The 27,126-nt window shown below is 34.7% G+C and overlaps 1 protein-coding gene across 1 annotated transcript in view; it reads right to left on the bottom strand.

Moving 5' to 3' along the window:
• Positions 1 to 21,900, bottom strand: part of LOC124362545 (cGMP-dependent protein kinase, isozyme 2 forms cD5/T2) — a 381,547-nt gene extending 359,647 nt beyond the window's left edge. The window contains exon 1 of the mRNA XM_046817151.1: positions 21,490 to 21,900. Within this exon, the coding sequence (XP_046673107.1) occupies positions 21,490 to 21,607 (118 nt within the window). The 5' untranslated portion in view covers positions 21,608 to 21,900. The remainder of the gene's footprint in view (positions 1 to 21,489) is intronic.
• Positions 21,901 to 27,126: the final 5,226 nt, after the last annotated feature.

Below are 27,126 nucleotides of genomic sequence, written 5' to 3' on the forward strand. Positions count from 1 at the left end.
ACCTGTACTAGATACTGTGCGCCTGATCCTAGAGATGAGATCAATCATCGCCTCGACAACACCACTAGGCGACCACGTGACACTCGAGACAGCGACACTAGATACACCGACCTGTACTAGATACTGTGCGCCTGATCCTAGAGATGAGATCAATCATCGCCTCGACAACACCACTAGGCGACCACGTGACACTCGAGACAGCTACACTAGATACACCGACCTGTACTAGATACTGTGCGCCTGATCCTAGAGATGAGATCAATCATCGCCTCGACAACACCACTAGGCGACCACGTGACACTCGAGACAGCGACACTAGATACACCGACCTGTACTAGAACTGTGCGCCTAGTTGGAGTTATCTTTCACGATACCAACGTACTATAGTATATACTGCGGCACCTCTCAGTATATCTCATGTTGTCACACATACTATAGGATACACGAATTTGAAAACTCCTTATATTATATCCAACGATATCGGAATTTGGTAACGCTCAAATTATGTATCACATTATCAAACATAGCAAATGGTGTTTTAAAAAATGAATTAGGGTAACACCTCAAATTATCTTACATATTATCACACATGCTATAGAATACACGAATATGAGGAACACTTTTCTTACTCTATCGAACGTACTATATGATGTTTTGTCTGACGTTTTTTGGAAAATCTCACATTATCTATCACATTATGAAATATACTAAAGGACTTTTGTAACAAATAAATTTGGGAATACCTCATATTATCAAACTAGAAAATGTTTTACTAACGAAATTGGGGGATACGTTACATTATCTCTCACAGTATGATATGACGTACTAGAGGCGGTAGCTATGACATGAAGGATTGAGTCAATATGAATGTTGGATTTATCTCCAGTTCACTCTCCTCGTAGTGCAACGTCTGGAATCTGCCGCACTCACAGACTGATCTCGAAACGATGTAAAGAGTTCATCTTGAGCTTCTTCGACCTATTTTTAGATTTTTTCGGACGGAAATGTCTCCAGATTCCAGGAGTCAAATCTGTGACAACGCTGCACTAAGAAGAACTGGAGCGAAACCTAACATTCACATATAGTAGGACATTTTACCATAAGAATTTGTTGAAAACCTCACATCATCTCTCACACCAGACGAATTTGGGAAATACGTCGGAATCCGATTACAAGAATAAGAATATCTCGAGGAGCACTCATCCAAAAAGCTTGTTTTCACAACGACTAAGTATGTTTGTAATCTTGTTACAAGATCGTATTCCTATTAGTTCGGGGGCTGAGACCAATTTAAATTGTTGGAAAAATATCATATCTTTTACTAGTATTGACAAGAATTTCCCCTGATAATAAGATGAATATCGGTGATATGAATAAAGATGATATCGAAAGGCCTAAAAAAAAAAACAAAAATGTTTTTCACATCTTGAAAACTAAACTTCAGATACGTAATAACAAATAAAATCAACTTAAGCCAAATGTATAAAAATTACATATTTGGCTTTATATGGTATATGAAGCTCAAATAACTATTATTGATGTATCTGTTGGTTGTAAGTGTGTAGCTCAAAGTTACAAATATTAACAAAATAATTTATAAGTTAGTAGTTTTAACCCATCCAATACGCTGCTATTTTCGACCTCCACAGAAACTAGCGCAGTGGCGATAAAGTTTTCTTAGGAAATCTACCTACGATTTCATGAAACACTACCTGACGAAGAAGGGTTGGGTACAAAGAAATTCCAAGTTTCAAAACTCACGTGTATCAGTAATGTTATTAACTAGAACCAGTCAACCGAATTAGTGGTGCTCTCCTCAATGGTAGTACTAGGCCAGGCCGCCGGATCGCTCTACGGAAATATTTCGGTAATACTTGTGTTTTTGTGGTCAGATGTAAAGAATGCTTCAGATGTAGATTTCTAATTTGCTAAGATATATTACTGTTTGTTAGCAATTATTGTTAATTAATAGCACAACAATTGGCTTTGGTTTGTAAAATAACTACTGTCTTAGTACAAACCCATATAAATGAGCAATGTTACGTAGTATAGTCGGTAATACCCGTACTTACGGTTGTGAGCATTTAAACAGGAGGGAAATCAGCTGTGGTTGTGATGTATATCTAGAGCAGGTGAGCGTACAGAATATATTACCGACCCTCGCATGTGGAGCAGCCACGCCGACATCAACGTGGACACGCATAGTCCTTCAACACGCAACGGAAGTTATTAACTGGCATAAAACGTTCATTTAGATCGCACTCGAACAATACTAACTTCCTGCAATTTTTTATTTGAAATGTTTATTGCACGTGTCTACTTTATAAGCTGTTGAATTCAATGTGCTAGCAAATTATAGCCTGGACACTGAAACACTTAAAATATAGCCCAATTTTAATATTTTAATTGTTCATGAAATTGTATATTCGTGTTCAGAGATGTTTTAACAAGATATCATCATTTATATTAGTGAACGCAATAAAAGCCTCATTTTCATTACCAGTTCACTTCATAATAATTATTAGTCTTTTAGATCATTCTAACACCATCATAATTTTTAGCACAAGAGGCTGTAAAAGCAATTCATTACGAACAAAATAATTGTTATTACTTAAAAATGGATTTTAACGACATTGGACTTCTTCATTAACAATTGAAATAAGGCTAGGTGAATGTAACTTTAGTTGCGAGCTCGTTATCCAATAGACTCAACGTATGTTTCACGCTAAACGTAATATATAACACGCTAGTCGTAATGTAAGTTTTATACTAGTCGCAACTGCTAAAGTACTAAGTTAATTATATAAAAGCCAGACTAACAAGTTATTTAAATTAAATTTAGTTGGAGTAAGAACGATACAGAGCATCCTTGAGAAGCCAGGCCTCTAGTAACCCGGAACTTAGAGATACCAAATCAGTAAAGCCACTTGGCCTATTACGGCAAGGACGACAACCTTTGATAACTCTAATATTCGTGCGATAGTATCACAAATCTTTCAAACTTCGTGGCTCTATTGGCTTTGAGGAGTTATTTAAAAGCATAAACAGTATGCACAAACAAAGTTCTAAACCTTCATTTCAACAAGTTTGATGACCTTTACGTCACTAGAACATTATGATGTGTGAAATACAGAAATAATAATAATTATGTTAAACTAACACATTATTGAGCAATAAAATAACAGAATTAAAAAATTAAGTAGTCATATTGCGTCAATATTAAATTTGTTCGCTAAGCTTTAAACCACATTTCATTATCTTCGTTACTATTGTTTTTAGAGTTCAACACAGCCAAGATTAATACTTTTTTTCCCCCAGGTTAAGTGTTAGAGAGGGCTTCTTAGCCCTAACTTCGCCTGGTAAAACAAGACATTCTTTACTTTTTTACTTTTTTTCCTTTCGTGTGAATTAAATGGAAAGCATTCATACAATAGGCTACATTTTAAAATTATTCCTAAATGTCCTGCTTAACTATATAAAATGCAAATTCCGAAATACGCATATTGAAATGGGAAATATACATAACCGATTTTGAGGTCGTTACAAATTTGAAACTTCTAATGAATTGTCTTTGCGTTTGTATAACATTAAATCTTCCAATAACAACTTAATGATTGCGTTTTATACTAAGTAATAAATAAGCTAAACTTGAAGGAAACACTCAGTTTCCTTCACAATCCAACCATCGTCAAAAACAAACTTTAAAAAAAGCTAAGAATTTTTGTTGTAGTGTTGACACTCATTTTGACAGCTTTATATAACACTAGCTTATTACAGTTCGTTCAGAAATCTGCAAATAACAATACTTTATCTTAGATATTAATGACGTTCCAAATATTTCTCCCGCCAGACTTTATACTGTAGAAAACAAAATGTTGGCTCGCAAACAGAAAGAGGAATCTCCTAGTTTTTTCGGCAACAATATACCCAATGTCACCCAACAAAGTGAAAATGCTTTTGACTATTTCAGTCACTCGTTTTACAACCAGCAGATTTAAAATGGTGTCAGTGGTGTTGACAACATTAGAAAACAACTGAATATAATATTTCCAAACCCGTAAGAACCTGGGTATCCACCAAAAGATAACCTTTTTCAAATATCATGCCCGACAACATTACAAGTACTAGTGCTAACAAACATATTATCAGAACAACACTTCAAGCCGCCAACAGATAAGAAACAATGCTTATTGCACAATAGATCACAGAAAGATCAATTTCTGTCACATCTTTATCTATGATGTAAACGTAGAGAAAGTGAAAGTTATGACATTAATGATTCATTCAAATTAGCGTCCAATAATCACGGTAGAGAGAAAGAAACATCGATTCGGAATATTTTGTAGCTAATTTTGCTTCTAAAATTCAAGAATAATGTATACTATACTCAATACCAGGTATTTCACAAAAACAAAAACAAAATGTTGGCTCGCAATACAGAAAGAGGAATCTCCTAGTTTTTTCGGCAAAAATATACCCAATGTCACCCAACAAAGTGAAAATGCTTTTGACTATTTCAGTCACTCGTTTTACAACCAGCAGATTTAAAATGGTGTCAGTGGTGTTGACAACATTAGAAAACAACTGAATATAATATTTCCACACCCGTAAGAACCTGGATATCCACCAAAAGATAACCTTTTTCAAATATCATGCCTGACAACATTACAAGTACTAGTGCTAACAAACATGTTATCAGAACAACACTTCAAGCCGCCAACAGATAAGAAACAATGCTTATTGCACAATAGATCACAGAAAGATCAATTTCTGTCACATCTTTATCTATGATGTAAACGTAGAGAAAGTGAAAGTTATGACATTAATGATTCATTCAAATTAGCGTCCAATAATCACTGTAGAGAAAGAAACATCGATTCGGAATATTTTGTAGCTAATTTTGCTTCTAAAGTTCAAGAATAATGTATACTATACTCAATACCAGGTATTTCACAAACGTACCTCTACAATGTAACATTAGTGTTAAAGTGGAACAGTCGTACCCACACCAAGCGATGTACTGATACCAACAGCACGGAGAACATTTTCTAACCAAGAGCCATCTTCCCATATAATAGAATGGTAGGAATCCGGTCCCTGCCTTGACAACCCATCCTGGAGCTATGTTAGTCAAACCGGTTCTAGTGTCTACTTTTGTTTTATGATTGTCATAAATCTTAAATAAGATGACCACACCAAAAATAATATTGCCAAGGTAATTTCGTAGGAAAACACAATTAATTGCCTGTTACTTTATTACGGAACCGGCATGTTCTTCATAAATCGTGTTGTTGCCTGTCTGTCTGTCTGTCTATCTGTGCGATAACTCTTGATGGAAAGGTCCTGAGACTTGAAACCAGTTACGTTCTTCTTGGTCGGTCAAAGGAAGAACTTTATTGATTAAAAGTAAAAATTAAATTTAATAATTTTTTTATCTGTCTTGTAGATAACCATGATGGCAACGAAAAAATTACAGAATAAGCAAATTTGTAAACAAAATAAAAAATCATGGCACATTTTATCATACGACGGAATAACACATGTGAAATCACTTCGTTCGATTGGTTGGTACGACTTTTCTTACGTCCTGTCGATATCGGGACCTTTAATAGTGAGTTAAATCGGTTTATTATTATTGTGGTTATCAAAAACTAAAAACTTTCCTAATAATAAAATTTCTCTTCGAGTAACACATTTTGATTGGGGTTATGATAGAAACAGCCTTCACACAACGTATGGCATCCTTTTCAAAATATTACAAAAACTGCATACAAAAGTTATCGACCAGTTGATCTACGGTGGAACGATGCTAGTACTAAGCCAGTAGGTCCACAATTTTAGTTACATATTATTTTTAATACGAAAATGATCGTAGCTAGGATCTTAAATTGTGAGATCAAACTATTTCAACTTACGTTCCATATTATTTTCATTGGAACAGCTGCTTCTAAGGTATTGTTTCGGTTATTTTCTTACCTCGGTTAGGACTATCAGTTACCTGCGGCTTCGCATGCAATTTCCTGCTGAAGAATTGGTCATACATCATAGGTAGGCATATCCTTTTTAAATGCCAGACCTCATACTGCTGATATAAGTGATGCTATTCAAACTTCCTAATACATTTCAGAATTGAACTATAATTGTATATCCCAGCTTTTTGAAACTCTGAGGCTGGAGATCGATACATATTTCATAAGTACCAATAAAAGAAATCCATTGTTTTATTTTATAAAGTTAATATTACAACAGGGCAACATAAGGAATACAATGTTATGGGAGTGAAAAGATAGTATTAGTTGTGACTACGGTAACATTGTTAATTAGGAAACTTAAGCACACTATTGAATTTTACTGATATATTAATTAATATAGTAAACATTTTAGTTAATTTACAGAAACTAATAAAAATATCTGTTTTCCAATTATTCAAGAAAATTTGTGCTGTGTGCAAAACCTAAAGTGGAACCAATTACTCTGTAATTTCATATACATACATCAGTTTCTTAATTGAGTGAATTTTCTCTCATTTAAGTAAGAACCAATAAATGCCAGCCAATCTGAAAAAGAAGTCGACGCAAACTTACCAGACGGTTATGTAGAAAGAAGATTTTACAGAGGCAAAGTTAGAATGAAGAGTCACTTCATCCTCACTAAGTTAAACCTAAACTACTTAATAACATTTCTATTATATTATTATGACTGCCACTAAATCTAATTCCTCTTCCCCAACGTCAGAAATCTGAAATTTCCCAGAATATAATTAAAGCAGTTTAAACGGGAAATAAAAATTGATTGCTCTTTTGGAGAATATAGCTAAAGATGCGGATATGACTTTTTATAGGACTGTGTGGATTATGGGCTAGAATTACATCTTTGAGGGTTAGAAAGCTTAATTTTAACATGAAATGGTTACAAAGCTACACGTTTCCTCTGGTTGAATTCAGTTAAGAAATTCAGGTAATAAAGACATCGAGCAGAGTGATGAAACTCTTTAGTTTACAGTATGAAGAGATAAGAGTACAAAATTTGTTGTTCTTAAGAAAACTGGGCAGAGAGCGACGTACTAATAGTTACTATGCTAAGTAGGCTAAAACCAGTTTTGAAGGGCTAAATCCATTTAATGGCAAACCAGACAAATTTTCGAAGCCACCTCATCCTGTACTAACTTACTTGAAAGTAAGTGTAATACTCAAAATACTAATTTTATTGTACCCTTCTTCATGTACATTTTGTAACAAAATTCAGACTGTCTTTAATGATCGAAAAAAGATCATTTTTGCTCAGAAAAGGAGATGTATCTCGTGTTTGAGTTGGCGCACAAATCAAAAAGTGGAATTTAATTTTAAATGTATGTATTATTGTGTTTGAAACGCCGAAAACCTACATTTCACCAAATTAACCAAACAACAAGACCAGATTATTTAAACAATCGTCAATAACAACTCAGAGCTTGATGTAACTGAGTTTTACTACAAAACTTTACCGTTAGCCTCTTTTCTCGTAGAAAACCAATATTTTAGAACTTTACTCCAGATCCCAACGCTCATATACTATGAAGAGAATTGCTGAGATCCTGGGAATTAGAGGTGGAATAGTAGCGTAACCGCTTCAATGTAAAATCAAAAGGATCCACTGGAGGACGTCGCACGAAAAAATAAAAGGGTCCACTGGAACTTACGCGACAACAGATTCCATGCTGGTATTGGTACTGAAATGATGAGATCTCAAACTAAACTACAACAATATTGCAATCAAAATATTTTAATTCCACGTGTTAGTAGAATTGAACCACTATTTATTTCATCATCTTTTAGTACAGTTGCAATTAAACAAATCCGATATACGCGACGCGACGAGAATTTAACGAAATGAATACGGCGTGTTTTGTTGGAACGGAACTGTTTGCCGTAACAGCTCCACTATTGCCAAGAACTCATTGCAATATCGCTATTAACTGAAACCACTTTACGACTGCCGATACCTCGTTGTAAAGAAACTGTTTACCAGAACCACCCCACGACTGTCGAGAACTCGTTGCAACGGAACTGTTAATCAAAACTGCTCTACGACTGTCGAGAACTCGTTGCAACGGAACTGTTAATCGGACTGCTCCACGGCTGTCGAGAACTCGTTGCAACGGAACTGTTAATCGAAACTGCTCCACGACTGTCGAGAACTCGTTGCAACGGAACTGTTGGCCGGAACTGCTCCACGGCTGTCGAGAACTCGTTGCAACGGAACTGTTGGCCGGAACTGCTCCACGACTGTCGAGAACTCGTTGCAACGGAACTGTTGGCCGAAACTGCTCTACGACTGTCGAGAACTCGTTGCAACGGAACTGTTAATCGAAACTGCTCTACGACTGTCGAGAACTCGTTGCAACGGAACTGTTAATCGAAACTGCTCTACGACTGTCGTGAACTCGTTGCAACGGAACTGTTGGCCGAAACTGCTCCACGGCTGTCGAGAATGCGTTGCAAAGGTTTCGCGTCTGGAACGTTTTGGCACACCTCTGCTGGGGATGAGAACAATGGATTTAAATGTGAGATATAACCTGTTTGGAGGGATACATTTTAAAGAAACCCCCACAAATTCAACCCTATAACATTTCTGTGGGTAAAACTTAATTCTAATTACGACTCCATTTGGACCATGTGAGTTGACCATTTGGAACAAAGAGGCTATTGTGAACCCATTCCAAGACTGGACAACCCGCCTTTGTGTTTGAATTAAATAAATTAACAAGGCATTAGACTAACCGATGTCGGGAGCCAGCCGGGAACGGTACTTTTTATTGGCGCAGATGTGTGGACCCCTTGTGACAGACAGGCACCATAGAAAAAGTGGCATGTAGTCTATGGTGGCAGTATAAACATGCTATTAGGGGTTTTATGATAAGTATTGATACATTTTCCTTGACTTACAGGGACTAAAGGAATTTCACTACCAAGAAGTCTGTAAAATATATAAATCCTTCATAGCTTATAAAGTATGACCAATGTGCTTGTGGGCAGAAAACGACTGCTAAAATCTGGGAATTAGAAGGAAATATCGCTACTATTGGATATATCGATAATTACTATCAAATTAACTCATACCGTCGCGAATACCCAGAGTTTGTGAAAGAAGTTATTACATTCCAAATAAGTACATGGTTTGTGTAGTGTGTTTGATAAAGCACTCTAAGATAGAAGGAAACATTTTCATTACTGCACGTTTTGTCGATATGGCAAGATAACAACGTCGAGTATTTCCCATTCAAGTGTCTGGGTAAACTACATAACAGCGTTCATTAAATCCATTTCATTCCTCTGACACAAGTTGAAATTCTTCGCCTAACCTACATTCTTAGTATCTGTCGTCTTATCCAAGAGACTAGAATGGTATAAACATTGCATATAACATTGAAGATAAAAATTGTAACTGTGTTTACATAACATCTACTGATACGTTCTATTTAGACCTAACTATGTAGATTGAACTGTACATAGCTCAAACTTAAAATTATATTAAATTTGAGATTAGAAATTATCTACCAAACGAACTTCCAGTTCAAGTGAGTATTTTAATTTATTCCAAGTGTTACCAATTTTTTGTAAAATGGTCAAAACTGGTTTTGATAGTATAATTTTTATATAAACAAGACTATCTCATATATTATTCGATGCATTTAAAAATCCAATATAACAATTTTAGTTAACGTCCACCCATTATTTTGAGGATGGAGGGGGGAAATTTTAAATCCAAGAGAAATATCCTCGGGCGAAGCTAACATCTTCAAATTATTTAAAACAAATTCTCAACTGTTGATAAATTATGGAGCGAGGTACTTTTGAGAAATCCGATGTACCAAAAACTCAATAGACCTACAGGACAGATGCCTGACGGGCTTACACTACAATAAGTAATGGATATATATTGAAAAATTTTTTAGTTTCAGTATTCAGGGTTTTGGGCTCCAGGGTCAGACCATGCGGACTTCCTTTCCATATATATATATATATCAGATGGCCAACCGATCATAGAAAATTTAATGATTCCAACTGTGTATCAACTACTATATCAAAATCATTACAAAACACAAATTCAATTTTTAATTAATTACAATTAATGTAATAAGTATGATTCAGATTTGTGTGTTACATTAGACTATGTATCCTATTTAATTAAAACTAATTCAAAACCGGCAATCTCTGTCCTTGCAGTTTTAAACTAGTGGTTTATCATACGGCCAAAAAGTATGTTATAGTACAATCTTTAAAAGTTAAATTCTGTATGCAAACTAATATGTAGATCATAACAGATCGAAGGCAATGATAGAAGCAAAAAGCAGAAGGAAAACGAGCTTCATAGTCACAGTTGGCACGCGAAGCGCGCAAAAAGGTGTTCAATATTTAACATATATGTTATAAATTTTAATGATTCAGTTAGAAAACTAAGAAAAAAATCGAAAGAACAGATCCAGTAATCAACTATTCAATGTTCGGTGCAGACAATTTGATTGTGCCATTTACTATTTATTATTCGTATAATGAGAATTTCATTCATCCATACAATATTCAGTGTCCAATGACAAACGGTCATTAGCACTTCCCAAAACCCAATCAAAACGTTGTGAAGCTCAATCATGCAGCATTTGACATAGACTTTAAAAACGAATCTTTCATACAAAACATATATCAAGAGAACTACTACACCTGTTTTCTTCCCAGATATATGCAGAACTCTACAAAGGAACATGCCTATGATAATATACGGACTGAAAGAGCAGAAAGTTTAAGCTTGTGTTTAAGCCTAATCAGCTCAGAAATATGGCAGACCATTCACGAAAGAAAATTCCTTTGCACACTCTCAATTGATATATCTATGTAACCTGTATTTTTTCAAGACAGTTGTGGCATGGCAAAGATGGATTAGTACTTCAAAACATCAGGTTAAAATATTTGTTTGAAATAAGACGAATCACAATACAACACTTAGGTTTCTCCTGAGCTTTGAGACACTTCGTTCTTGTGTAATCAGAGAAGATCAACTTGGAATGTAAAAGTATACTAAGATCGTGTAAGACATGCTTTCTCTTAATATTGCAGTACTAATGTCATAAAAAAGAACGAAAGATTCGTTTTACGAGTAGAAGTAGCATTCCCCATTTTACTGAATCGTAGAGAAATGTGGCTGATTTCACCCCACCCTACAGTAGAATCAATTGCCAACTGCTGAGCTGCAGTAAATGGTGTATGCCATTACTACGATCGGTACACAGAAGAATCATCAGCACGGATGTAGAGATCACAGTTCTATTTAAGATATATCCCACGAAATTAATACACCACATTGAGAAGAGAAAGTCTAAACTGGAAACTTGTTGTATTCCTGAATGGGCAACGAAATTAACGAATACGCACCTCGCATTCTAAATGGTCTTCCCAAAAGGTGGGAGTCTTTTTGCGAATGAGATCATGAGAAATTCAAAAGCTGAAACAGTATTTAAAAAGGCATAATGAGGGAACTTAACAAATGATTTTGGAGGTCAAGTTAGTTCGTATCGAACTTATTTCGCCGTACAACTGCAAGACCACTTAAAAATGAAGAACGTTTGTCGAACGATTTTTCATAGGGACATGTACTGATTATAGAGGTATTTCGACAAACTCTCTTACAAAGGAAAGTAATTATATACGATCTCTTTCTGGATCTTTGATAAAACTCCAACAGAAAAATTGGTATAAATTTAGGACGAATAGGTTTTGTGGAATCAAGAAGATTATATGGACTTTCCAAATGGATATAAATTGTACAATAAACAACCTCTAACTGAATACAGAACCTGAACACAGACAGAAATTAGTCGGAGAACTTACTTTTAACAATTCAAGAATGTTGTAGCATTCTTGCACTGAGTTCACCATTCCTTTAGGTCAGAATACAATGCATAAACGCCCGTAGCACCAGACAGACCGCTTAATCAGTCACTTTCGCTTAACTGAACGCTAGAAACAACTTAGTTTAATTGAAACATTTTTTGGAAATATATTCATGGAAATATTATATTCCATCCATCCCAAAGATGTACACTCATCTGATTCATTCCACTGATCACGTGAATATGATTAAAATCCATTACTGTTTGCACATGTATGGAGCATAACTCTAGGACACATTTAGAAACCTCTTGTGGACAAATTGCCGAATTATTGTCTTCTGAAAACCACATTTAACTACAGACACGTGAAAAAATTGTAGCTTCTTGTCTTTAGCTTTCAACTTGTGACATCGGATCTTTTGACAATACCTCAAACAATCTCTTTAGTAATACCAAGCTCAAGTCTAGTTATTAACATAGCCTTTGACAACGCCAACAACAACCTCTTCAGTAGTACCAAGCTTAAGCTAGTTATGAACAGAGCCTTTGACAATGCCGCTAACAGTCTTCAATAATACCAAACTCAAATCTAGTTATTTTTCCTTTTTTTTCAATGAAATTGAATTCTTATCTGTCACACGACTCACTACCATATTGCAGTCTTTTATGTTATAAATTTACTTTTGAAATTTGAATCCTAAATATTCCGACAGTCCTTCTAAACCACAGTGGGCCATGAAGAAGGTGTGTAACATGGTGTCTTATCCAAACTCTCAACCTAGATATCCACGACTACTTCGATTTTAGCAGTGCTATCGACACAGCCAACAGTTTTTGACCAACAGATCGTTTCCAGCCATGTATTTACATGGAAGCTATGACTGAATTTAACGACATCTACTGAAAGTAAGACAGACGCTCAGCTCATTAACCAACCCGTAGTTATAATCTTACCGTTATGAAGATAAACATTACCATAAAGTTTATGCAGTACACAGTCAAGTACTGGTTATTTACTTAAACCAGCCCCTAGTACCAATTAAAGATTCAAAGATACCGAGCCCATTACTTCTACAATAATTCAAGTCTTTATAGGATTTTTTTCGCGCATATGGTTACACTTGACAGGACTGTGACGAGTGTTTTGCGGTGAAGGGAAGGACGGATCGCCGGCCGTGCCGGTGGCAAGGAAATGTGGCGGTGTAGCTCCGTGGCCGCGGCCCTTGGCGTATAATTGGCCAGTCAGGAGGTCGTGCCAAATGTGACCAGAAAGATGATTCCGGTTGTCGGATCGACGTATCATCACTGTAAGTGTTATAAGCAATCTAGCGTTTTTTACTCAGTAAAAGATCAAATCTAAAGAACTCGTGCAACCTTATAAATTATGTATAAAAAACAGTGACAGTGACACAATTTATCTAATAAGCTGCTTCAGGTTTCGGTTGTTGAAAAAACGCAACAACAGTGTTTAGTTGGTATTCCTCGAGTGTAGTGTATATACATGTAGCGGGAAGCACAATGAAATAGTTTATGAATGAAAAACGGGGGAACTAGGTAAACGTGTCAAATAGTATTTTTACAAGCCGTGGATGTTTCTCTCGTTGTGAAAAGTTTAGAATCTATGAGTAAATTATACGTACTAAACGTCTACATCGTCTACATTTATAATAGTCTGGGAACTACGACCCAATTTGCATTGTGTAACGCAACCAGTTTTTATTGAAATTAAAAGAGTGATTTCTCTTAAAAAGGTTTAAATTTATCGTCATCTACGCTATTATTGGTCGATAAAATTTTTGGGAACACATCTTTCTTAGCTTTACACATTTAAATCGACCGCCAGACTCATTATAATTGTATATCACCGTCAGACAACTAGATAAAGAGCCAAATTCGCAATTTTCAGCCAAATGGCCAGTCTGTATGTGGTTAATTGACGCTGAATTTTCTATTATTTACGTGTCTGGTCGGTTTTAAGGGTATCAAAAACTAGAAAATTATAATCTGAGGGGAAAATATAGTTTTATAAATTTAACCCTTTTGATACCCTCCCATTTCGACCCCCACCAAAACAAGCGCGGCTGAGATCAATCTCTCGATGAAATTTCCACCTCTATTTCTAGAAAAACCAGATTATGTGCTTATACAATGCTAATTAGCACTCACCACATGCACTATTACTAGTACATTTAATTTGTCTCAATTGTCGATTATGTCATTATTGATGTTACGTTAAAACAACCCATTGGAAGAAAGACAGGAAACGCTGGAAAATTCTCACATTTGATGGATATGTAAACTGTTTTATCAGCCCTGCGTTGGTTACGTAACTTGAAGAAGCTCAGATAATAATTTTGTTGTTGTTGAAACTATAATGACAGTTTGATTGTTGTGGGGCTTTAAGTCGTACATAATAGGTTTATAATTCAAGGTCACTATTAATTTTGAAGTAAGACAATGTTATAATTAAAGCAATGCGAACGTTGGGTTGAACTCCATCTCCATCCAAGAGTTGAGTCAATCTGATTTCTATACTGCATTACAGTGAAGTACAGCAACGTTATGTGTAAATACAGTGAGTGATCATAAAGTATTTATTTTTTATGTCTACAATCATAAATTTTAATTTAGGTAAACACCTTTGTCAAATTATTTCTGGTAACTAACACCGTGGATGGATTTGGAATACAAGGTTTAAACATACTATAAGAATTCATTATTAGTTTGTACACTAGGCTAAAATTCAAAAAAAGTACTCACAGTTCATAATGGAGTGATTTAAAACTTCAATTCAAATTGTATATATACATTTATTTAAAGCTGCTCATAAGCTAACGGTGCATACTCCATTTTTGGTTAATATTGTTGATAGACGATACAATTATATTCATTTAATATGGGAATAGCTTTGATTTATTTGCAAATTTACTGAAATTTTACTCCTGCTGTGAATAACTCTGTTGAATTATTCTCCTTCTGCGCATTTCGGATTAAATTCCAATCGACGCATTGTAATTTACACTTCGAACTAATTAACTATTTTCTTCCGTTATTTGTACAACTTCGTAATTTCACTAAACAATTCAAGGTAAAAAGACCAATTATTTCATGTAATAACATCAACTTGTTTGCTTAAGAAAAGTTCGTATAAATTCCTTTACTAGTACACGTATTTCCTACTGAACCGATGTACAATATATGCTCTATAATAATATTTTGTTAAATTTTAGAACAATATTTAATTACGTATTTATTTCCTTTGCAATTGGTGGAAATTAAACTAAACTATGTACCTCAATTAATTAAAATAAATTCATTAGATACAATGTAGTATGTACAGTTCAAATTCATAGAATTAGCATAAGGAGTTATAATATATTTCTTTCCATTCAGCCGTTTTAGATGTTCGATTTACGTTAACGTATTAATGAATCTTAAACAATATTTTTATTTTATAGCTTAAAGTTTTTGAAAGGGATTTATGTTTACAACCTACCTTGTTTTAAATAGGCCTATACGTTTTAATGAATCTTAAATAATCTTTTCCTTTTATAATTTAAAGTTTTTGAAATGGATTTATTTTTACAACCTACCATTTAAAGTAGGCCTCTACTTAGTTTCAAGAACCAAGGGGACGCATTTAAGTTATTAAGAATGACTGAACTAAGTTACATAAAATTGAATTTTTTAACCAACACAGGGCTGTTATTAAAACAAATGACAGCAGCGTCTGTTACAACTGATCAATAATTAATTAGTGACTTTCATTAATTTATAGCGCTTTGCAACCAAGAGTGATGTGCAGCTGCATCTCAGTCGGCAGCGGAGATACATGTAGCTATCCATCACGTCAGCTGCCGCGCTGATTCTCGCGCGTAACGCAAGTCAGCTGCTTGTAGAGTACCGCCTTATAAAATGTTACATTCTATGAGAAGATATTTCATCCAATACAAAATGTTTTACCGCCTGAAAAATAAAGATGCGTCCAGTGGAAAAAAGGAACATTTGATTATAAATGCATTACACATGTTACTATTATTAAGCACACAATTTTTAACTTAATATTTCAATTCAACTCATTACAACAAGGAAAATTCAAAAGAGTTTACAACGTGGAGCAAAAGATTTAGTAAGGTAGCGCCATCTTATATAAGCATCGCCGCACAACATTTCTGCCCCATAATTCTTATTTGGTCGCGAGGCCTATTCTTTTGTAATGTTGAATGTAGCACTTAACAACATCGCTAATTTAATAACACTCATAATGTTTTTGCATTGTAATCCCTTTTATATAGCCTACTCATAAAAATTATTACTCATGGAAGTCTTAAATCTTGTATGTTTGAAATTATATAACTATAAATAATCGAGTTGGTTTGAATGTTTAGGTCGAGGTAAATAACCAAACTATACATTTACTCAAATATCATTTCAGAACAAGTTAAAATAGGAACAAAAGTTCAATATCCACAATCCCGGTACGCTACCCGCATTGGCATGTTTCAAGCCCGCCTGCTTCTGCATCGATGTGTATTCTTAAATGACTTTCATTGTATTGCTCCACAATATGTTAATTTATATTGTGTTTTGATCAATAAAAAATTACAATCACTCATAGATGTTAGTAGTTCAAGATATCGTGAAACAAGTGTGACTACGAAACATATATTAAAATAAGACTCAAACAATTTAAAAATCATAAAAGAGTCTTAAGAAATAAGCTGAAGACAAACGAAGGGACTTTGATATTAGCAAAATTAGTATGGCACTTACATTTATAGTTATATACCATACTGCATCCTTCTATGTATCGAGAGCCAAATTTGCATTCTATAAGCACACGACCTAAATTGTACGTGACATCTTAATCCCTAACCCCCATCCCCTAAAAAATAACTAAATTCCCTTAGTGTGAAAAGGATTCAAGATATAAAATGATAGATTTTAACTGGTGCTATGTTTGATTTGGAAACCTGCAAATTTCAAAAAGTTAGTCTGTACCATCCAAGTAAATAAAGACTGACTACTTAGATAAAATAGTGACTTTCGTTGGATGGTACAGATCTACCTTTTTCATATCTGCAGGTTATATTTTATATATAAGATATAAAATATAATGTTTTATATATATATATATATATATATATATATATATATGTATTATAAATCATGTGTACCTTAAAATATGAACAACGAAAACATTTACCAATTGGTATTTTTAATCCTTTTGATACCATTCCTTTTCAACCTCCACCGCTAACGATCGGTATTTTCCTTAGGGGGAATTTTTCTATTGATTCCACGAAAACTTTTTTGTGTGCGTAAACGATTAAAATGCATTGGAACTTGGTCCTGAACTATTCCGCCCTAAGGCAACCTGAGCCCGTGCGCCATTTCATCAAAAGGGTTATTGTGGGCACCTGATGAAATACGAAATAAGGAATTCCAAGTGTCAAATTATGTTAAAATGAAATAGAATTTCAGGCGAGTATTAATGTGCAACTTATATGCAAAATTGATATCGAAAGGAAGCGATAAGACTTGAGCCGCATGTCGCCAGTGGATACGTTATCAGAGAGATAAGGAGAGGATATCAGAGCGGCGGGAGAGGACTGGAGAGGCCCCACCAGCCAACAATAACGACATTTATTATTTCAATCTGTCAGTCTATCACAATAACCACTTAACCTATAAACTACGTCAGTAGCATGATTGGCCATGCGCTGGCCGCGTAGCTTCCCGCTCCCGCGCCCGCGCCCGCTTGTTACAATACATGTTTGTCAAACAAATATGTAGGCCGTCCTGGAGCCACGGCCACATTGGAGGCCTACTTCATCAGATAATGTCTTACTAGACGAGTTACAAGTAGCACTCAATTTGGTCGAATCAATCTTGAAAGGAGATCTAATAAACTATTCGGACCGGCCTATTCGGTGTGGTATCTACGTTTATATTATTATGTACCGTACATTAGAGGATTGGAATCCACATATTTTATGTTCTTTATGTATTTTAAAAAGACAGCCACGATTGCATAACGTAGCACACGGTTTATGGTTGTCATTTATCAGACTTACGGTGTCTTGGATGTGGGTATGGGCTTGACAGAGCGTGCAGCACAAACCATGGTAGGGCCTACATGGTAGATAAACCCTTTTTACATTTAACATATAATATGGTTAAGATGGTTAAGATCGGCAAAATTATAAATAGGTTGATGATAAGCATTAACAAGATAAGTACCAGTAAATGGCTGTTTAATTAAGTGGCCATATTTGCATCCGATTTAATTCATTCATTCATTAAAACAATGTATCACTGACTCCTTTATTTTAGAACAATATTTGTTTGCAGATCTCGTTTATAAAGTCTCATTATAAGTTTTGTTTATTGATATTATGGTTATGGTTATAAAATAACACGTTTCAAGATTAATCCATTAAACAATAAACATTATTTAAACAATTACAGACACAGGAAAAATAAATCAAAAATAGTTGAGTGTTCACAGATAACGAAAACATAATTGAAAGGATTACAACGATATCCGTAATAAATGGAATTCTTACGATTCAAAGTTTAATAAGGTACTACATTGCTTTTTCCGTATGATTTTTAGTAGGCTATGTGGATATTTAAAACATTTAAAATAAAAATTGTTTTTATGTGCTTAATATATGATCAAACACCTTTCCTTTTGGATGTCATGTGAAACAACACTCCATATCAATTTGGATTAACTTTAACAAATAGTTCCTATAAATTATTTGGACTTAAGATCAGTTAAGTATATTTACGTCATTTGACATTAAAAGTGGGAAATATTTTCCCTTATTGGGATGATTGAGAATTTATGCCGATATATACTCATCATTTATAATATTATCCGTTACAAAATATAACGCTCACCAAGGGGCAAATAAAGGATAACCATAAAAACAATACATTTTACCAGCGTCTTCTTATTGGAAATTCTAAATGCTTAATATATGATCACACTCCAATAAAATGAAAAAGTTTTATTTTGTGAGGCCTTTCGTGCTCAAAGAATCAAAGACCTCTACAAAATTCACCGTTACTGCCTTTAATCTAAAGAAATATAAATTTTTACATATACAGTAGACATACTTCCTGGCCTTTAAAATCTGATCTCTTTGTATTTTTCAAGACATGTGTTTTTATTTAAGTCTAAATTGTTTGTATTATTACTTTACTTTTATTTCAGTTATGTGGGTCTGACGATGTGTTCTTTGAGCACGAAAGGCCTCACAAAATAAAACTTTTTCATTTTATTGGAGTGTTTGATCATATATTAAGCATTTAGAATTTCCAATAAGAAGACGCTGGTAAAATGTATTGTTTTTATGGTTATCCTTTATTTGCCCCTTGGTGAGCGTTATATTTTGTAACGGATAATATTATAAATGATGAGTATATATCGGCATAAATTCTCAATCATCCCAATAAGGGAAAATATTTTCCACTTTTAATGTCAAATGACGTAAATATACTTAACTGATCTTAAGTCCAAATAATTTATAGGAACTATTTGTTAAAGTTAATCCAAATTGATATGGAGTGTTGTTTCACATGACATCCAAAAGGAACATTTTATTTCGTTAATTAAACCTTCATTATAAAAATTATGATTGGAATTTGTTTTAATTCAGGTATGCAATATATTATTATTATTATTATTTTGAGTTTTCTTAAACATAACCTAAAATTTAAAATAATCCAAATTAGTAAATCGGACAGTTTGTGGACAGAGTAACGTATTACCTACGTATAGTTTGAGTTTGGTAAACGTGTTTAAATTATTGTCAGTACCGTATACTTTAATAATAATGCTTTAAAAATACAGAACAAAATTATGTTATCAATATTTTTTTATGGGATAGTAAGACTTCACGTTGACTATAAAAAAGATTTAACATTCATGACGCATGATATAATACTACCAATTTGGTGTTATTTACCTTATTTGCACCATTGTTCTGAACAATAAGAAATTCTGAAGGCACTTGGTTTCTTTGCAAAAACATTATTAGTGGTCTACTTATTTATGGGTTACTACACGTTTACATATTCCTGATGAAGGTCCAGCCAGATGTCGACCGTGCCCTTTCCTTATTTGTTGAGCAATCTCCGAATTGCCTGGATATCACTAGCATTATGTTTCCAGAGCACTTGTAAACCGTTCTGAAAGGAATTAGATTGATCATCAGTTTGAAGAATTTTGCCAATTGCCTAGACTAAGATAGACTAGACTTATACAGACAGCGCCAGGTGTTAGTTGGACGTTTACAGGTGACCAAGGCCAGACGTGATCGATCATTTTCCCATTCCAAAGTGATGTCAGCCAGGACAGATTTGGCGAACTGATAACCGAGAAATGCAAAACCTGCACAACCCGGTTACTTTCTTTTATTTAAATGCTGACATTTCTTTTAAAAAACGTACAGTAAGGAAAAGTCTGATTTAATTTAAGTTACATTTTTTTAAATATAGGCTTATTTTACTTAGTGATGATTGCAAAATACATAGGTAATACAAAAATTATATTGGGCTAGTCTAAAGAAAGCTCAATTTTTCAGTTTGATATAATAAATAACAAGAAAATATCAATTGGTCGTTTTACAATATTTTAAAAAACAAACAACTGGACACATAATCGAACAAGAGGTTACACTAAACAAATGTGAAAACTTATCCTCAAAATTAGTTCCCTTCCGCTAAACATATTTTTTTTACAAATGTTCCAAATTCAAATTTTTATGCCCTACTGAAAAATCTAATAAGGAATTTTTTAAGCCAATGTTTTAGCATAAGCATAAAGTTATGTCTTATAATTACCATGAATTTTGCACAATATAAACGTTTTTCGTGATTAGAACGATGTAACGATTTACAATTAATCAATTAAAGACGGCCCCGAAGTTACAAATGATAGCTTAGTGGCCGCGCCGCGCTTGTCTTGGGATGCTCTATTTATTTGACAGTCCTCATTTGCACGTGCAAAACAGTCGTAATGACGCACTTTGTCATATATTTAGACCTACTCATATTGGGTTGCCTTACAGTCCATATATGTTAAACGAAAATTATGGGTAAATTGTACACACCTGCTGTTGTAACTCTGATTTCTTTTGGGAACACAGACCTGTGGATTTTATTAATTTTAGGAAGGGAACTTTAAATTATTTTATGGAACTAAAATTGCTGTTGTGATAGTTAATTTTCATTTTATAATATTTCGAAGAACAGAATAAAGACATTATTGAATATAAAACTACTTTAAAATACCAATAGTAAAATATTGGTCAATTACTAATTAATTAGTGTCCTATCGCCATTGATTAAAATTAGTTGGTAATTTATTTTATAGCTGTTTAAAACGGCAATATATTAACACTTTTAAATTTTTTATTTATTTTTTAATTGTATAAAATACGTACGTTCTGCCGTACTATAGTTAAAAAATATTATAAAAACACTATTTTAGAAATAAAGCAATATTGATGCTGACAAACATTGTGTACATATATTATATATTATAAATCCTTTTTATTAATTAGCTTCAAGCCGAGACATAAATTGTTAGTGAATCTGCTTCAAAATCATACCTTCTGAAGTAATCACTTTGCCATTAGACATGGTCACGATTTCGCAGTGATTCTCGTCGTCGCCGTCCTCTTGCAGACGGTCGGACGCGAAGCACAGCGAGTCGAAACACACGCGCATAGACGATCCGTTCCCCGTATCAAATAAAAATGACGGAAACACATCCAGAGAAAGAGAGGCAGAGGGGTCGAGCTGGGCCGCACTCCCGCACAAGATAACCTGTCCACCACACCACACCGCTAGCTATCCACGGACTTAACCTTCAACACTACTCACTGCCACTGCCACTCTGGCCGGTTACGCTTATACAACAACACACTTACCCGCCACCTATCTTCCGTTATCACGAGACTGATAAAGGCGATAAGTCCACCATGTTTAGTTGTGCCTGCCACTGTCAATTTTACACACAAACGACGAGCAACAGGCACTCGGCCCTCGGACAGACGGCTCGGCCGGCGAGGCGCGGACGCGTACTGCGCATGCGCGGACAACACGCTCACGCTGGCCACTGCCATCTAGCGTTCCTACACTCAACTCAGACCGAGCACTTCCGACTTCCAGTTGCGTTGCGTGGCCGCTTTGATCATTGTTGTCGCTACTGGACCCTCACAGCTGTCTTCAGATTGCAATTATTAGTTTTATAACTTATTGAAACTAGTTAATTATTTTTATCTGTTTACAAATTGCTGTGTTTACACTCATTGTATTTTAAAATATAAGTAAATGTTATAACATTGTGTTTATTACCATAATAATAACTGGTCCTACTTCGACTGTATTCTGAACTCAGATTCCATAATATTACCCAACTCACAAACCTTTTTCTCAATTAAATATATTTCTTTTCTGGATCTATTAAATCTGTTTAATTTATTATTTCAAGTATTGCAATATCGCACAAACCACAACTGAAGTAAAAACTCTAGCTTTCGATTATTACAATGTTTCATGTAATTATTTCCACTACAGGGTGATTCATGAAGTTCTCCCCCCCACTTCTACAGCACATTGTACTAGTAAAAATAATGAAAAAATGTTATATAAACACAGGTCCGAAAACGCTTCGTTAGCGAGTTACAGCTAGCGAAAGATTTCGCCTGAAATTCCTGGGTAAAGAGTAAAATAAAGCCATACTGAACTTTTGGAAAGGTTAATTAAGTAAGAAAAATATCGTAGATGTCTTATGTATTTTTACCTGATAAAGCTAATAAAATAGGTTTCAGAACTGTACCTGTAGTAGTTTTTGAGGGATTCAGGGTTAAATGCAAAAAATTGGGGCACGAAACAATGTTTTTTTTTAAGTTTGATGCACAATAACTTTGTTAAATTGGTAATAAATACATTAAAATCAACAAAACATTAATTGTAGAGAATTTAATTCTGAGAAAATTGATATAATCAAAAGTCTAAAATAAAACAGAAATACAGTACCAAAAAAATTTTATTCAGTATAATACATTACTAGTTTTAAGCAAAATTAATCAGGTTGGGCCAACCGTACGCACCTTTTTATAATAGATGTTCGAAAATGAGGCCATCATTATCAATACATTTTGCAGCACGTTTGTATATTGCTTTTGTTGCGTTTCTTAATTTTTCAGGACTTCCCTGTATCTGCACAGCCGAATCCATAATACGGGCAATTAATTCATCACGAGAATTCACTTTTGCCCTTGTATACAATGTCTTTCATCCATCCCCAGATGCAATAATCCAATGGAGATAGATCTGGTGATCTTGGTGGCCAAGGGTGAGGCCCTTCACGACCAAATCCAGTGTCCAGGAAATTGATGATTTAAGTAAGCAGAAACGGCACGTGAAAAGTGGGGAGGTGCTCCGTTCATGCTGGAAGTACAAATTTTGTCTGAGATGTAAAGGAACATTCTCTAACAGCTGCGGCAAACTCTTCTTGAAGGAAATGCAAATAGAACTCAGCATTTAGGCGTCCAGGTAATATGAAAGGTCCAATCAGCCGATTGTGCAAAAGGCCACACACCAGACATGACGCTAAATCGGTGTTGAAAGTTCTGTTCCACTACCTCATGTGGATTTTCTTCGGCCCATGAGTGTTTCATTGTGCAAGTTATTGACACCATCCCGAGTGAATTGTGCCTCATCCGTAAACAAAATACGCTTTGTAGAGTTGATTATTAATATTCAAAAAGTTGCAAAACTCCAAGCGAAGCGGACCATCCCCTAGCTGTAGATGTTGAACCTTTTGTTTATGAAAACGGATAAAATTTGTTTCGATTAAGTGACCTCCACACCGTTGACTGCGCGAAACTCCTATCCGCTAGAAATACGTCGTGTACTTACACCTGGACTGCGGATGAACGGCATTTTTAACAATATCATCATTAAGTTGGACAGCTCGTTCATAATTGGTTCTAGTACTCGGTAGTGATCCTGTTTCCCGAAGAGTACGAAAAGTTCCTGAAATTGTTTTGGTATCTGGAATCCTCCTATTAGGGTAACGTAGTTCATATTCTTCTACAGCAGCTCTAGCATTACCATTACAGTAACCCAAAATAAAAACCATATCAGCGTTTATTCCTCTGATGTAAATAAGTAAGGCATTTTTTTCGCTGAATAAAACAATCGAATTATAACTCACAGAAAAATTGCATTTAATAACACGATTCACAGAACCCGATCTCCTGCTGTAGCTTGCAAAACACCACTAATACACAGTTTCTAACGTAACAGTACAGAATACCATTGTTGATCAGCTGTTATTCATGCGTTACCAACTTAGAAATTAATAAAACAAAAAAACTGCATTTCGATGATTTAGTAAACAATAATGGGAAAATGTTTGCTTCATTTATTTTCGAACATTTGATGTAAATTTTTATTTAAAAAAAAATACAACGTAATAAAACATGATATTTTTATTTACAAACAAATTTATTTATCTGTTAATCTTGTTTTCTCAATTTATCTCATCATTAGGGAAACATTTTGTTTTTGTTTTATTTTACCTAAATACCGTACGGTATTTCTTTACAGCTAGTAATGTATTATACTGAATATAAAAATCGATTTTTTGGTACTTATTTCTGTTTTATTTTAGACTTTGATTATATCAATTTTCTCAGAATTAAATTCTCTACTATTAATGTTTGTTGATTTTATGTATTTATTACCAATTTGGACAAAAGTTATTGTACATCAAACGTTAAAAAAAACATTGTTTCGTGCTCCAATTTTTTGCATTTAACCCTGAAACCCTCAAAAAACTACTACAGGTACAGTTCTGAAACCTATTTTATTAGCTTTATCAGGTAAAAAAATACATAAGAATCCACGATATTTCTTACTTAATTAACCTTTCCAAAGTTCAGTATGGCTTTATTTTACTCTTTACCCAGGAATTCAGGCGAAATCTTTCGCTAGCTGTAACTCGCTAACGAAGCGTTTTCGGACCTATGTTTATATAAACATTTTTTCATTATTTTTACTAGTAACAATGTGCTGTAGAAGTGGGGGGGGGAGAACTTCATGAATCACCCTGTATATGTTTTATTTACGAGCTATCCTGAAAGTTTTTCTCTGTTGCGGGTTTAATAACGTATTAACACTGCAAGCAGCATGAATGGAAATTATGGATATAAAGGATGTATATTGTAAATGTAAAAACGGCGATAGTACCCTATATATATTGAATTCAACCGACTTCAACACGAAGAGAGCGGATTATCATGCAGCCCCTGTAGCTCTAATGGTTATTTTACTGAAGTTGGTGTTGCTGCCTGGAAGAACCCTTAAGCAACTAAGACTTTAGAGTAGGCTACTTTGGTATTATTCGGGGGCCATTCTGTCCTGATATGCTTCATGTCATTACGCGGTATAAGTGGGTTTAGATCAGTTATCATATCACCAGTAGTGCCTAAGTTAAAGTTAATGAGCGCTCACGTGATCTGAGGTTGAATTTGGGCACTATACAATTTTGGGTACTTGGGTACTCGAAGCATGTCTTTATTTTTTCCTTCGCTGGAAGTGCGGAATGGGGCCAAAGGCGCCACTGATGGCCAGGGGGCATTTCCGGAATGTCTGTGTGAGCTTCTGTGGTGCCAACCCGCAATTTAGGCGAAAACAGGAAAACATCCTTCGACATAATACCTAGATTAAAGCTTAGATCGTAAATGTTAATTGTAATTTTTTATATTTATAATACGTACGTATGTATTTACCTACTTGTATATAGCCTACTAATAAACAATAGTAGATAAGGACAGAATGGCTTCCGGATAGTACTAAACTACCGAAGTTGAAGGGCCAAACTTGCCATGAACTCGTTCCAGGCAATATTACTGCCTCAAACTTTAACTATCGAGACAGTCAGCCTGTGTTACTGTTATCTCTATACTCGTACAATTCGCAGCATGCAAACCAATTACCACAGGACACTCACAGGTCGTTTACACGTGTGTTGGGGTTCGTAACACCCCCGGCTACAGGTCAAAGACCTCCACAGCTGATACCTGGAGCTGGCCTTTGTCAATTATTCTCTCCTTTGTAATGGTCGCGTTGCCTCCTTCTGTGACCCTATTCACGAAGCGGGTTTAGTCTCTTTAGCCCTGTCAAGAGACTCCATCTTAATCATTGAATACATTCTGCCTTCAGTTTCTAATCGATCTATTTTCTCTGTAGAAAATTGAGTTTTTTCAAAACCTACTCGTACAATACAAAAACCCGAATCCATCACATCCAAGAGATTGATGTTATCCCAAAGAAACTGATATTCTTGATCTTTCATATTGGCGTACAATTTGACATTTCAAATCACCAGATTTTTCCTACGTATAAACCCTTCTTTGACTTACTTAACCCTTATAGTTTATTATAGCATAGCTACATTATTTATCTAAATAAGTTGACTAATCTTCTTCCATTAAACACCTTTTTAAGCCTTATTACACATTCCTCCTCTTCAACTCGTTCACCAGTGTCCTAAAAAACTCTGTAAATTGTTAGGATTTATTCTCTCACATCCTTTACACTTCACCTAATTACAGACAATATCAGACATATATTATTATAAATGTGAAATTAGTGAAGATGATGTTTGGATGTTTGATACTTTTCACACAAAACATAGTTGACGACTTTGGACAAAATCTTCCATGTACATTACTCAAATATAGGTATGAAACATATTTTTATTTCTAAATACCGCTAAAAAAGTAAAAATATTGTAAACATAAGCAACAGTTTTGAAAGCTGATAAGATAAATTCACAGACACGCAGTATTGCATTACTTAGTATGTGCATGAATAAATATCCTCAACCGTTGTGTGATGGATATAGTAGTGACAAATAGTAATATGTAACTTTTACTACAGATGGCAGCGGTGGAAAATCCAAACCGATAAGTTTATTCTGGATTTAACTTGAGAACGAAATGATTGAGGATGTATACACTTTTAAGGTAGTAAAAATTGGTTTCCTTTGACATTGTGGAACGGCATATTTGCAGTAGCTGAAGGAACAAAAACGAAAGGACCGGGAAATAACATGATCCAACGAAACTTCGTTCTGGTTAGGAAGTATTACAGGAATTTTGATTTGAAGGCGTTTTATCTTGGCTTAGCAAGAAACGGCATATCCAGTCTACACATTTTCCTGAGGTAGA

Source organism: Homalodisca vitripennis, chromosome 5, assembly GCF_021130785.1.
Source record: "Homalodisca vitripennis isolate AUS2020 chromosome 5, UT_GWSS_2.1, whole genome shotgun sequence".
NCBI classification, from domain to species: domain Eukaryota; kingdom Metazoa; phylum Arthropoda; class Insecta; order Hemiptera; family Cicadellidae; genus Homalodisca; species Homalodisca vitripennis.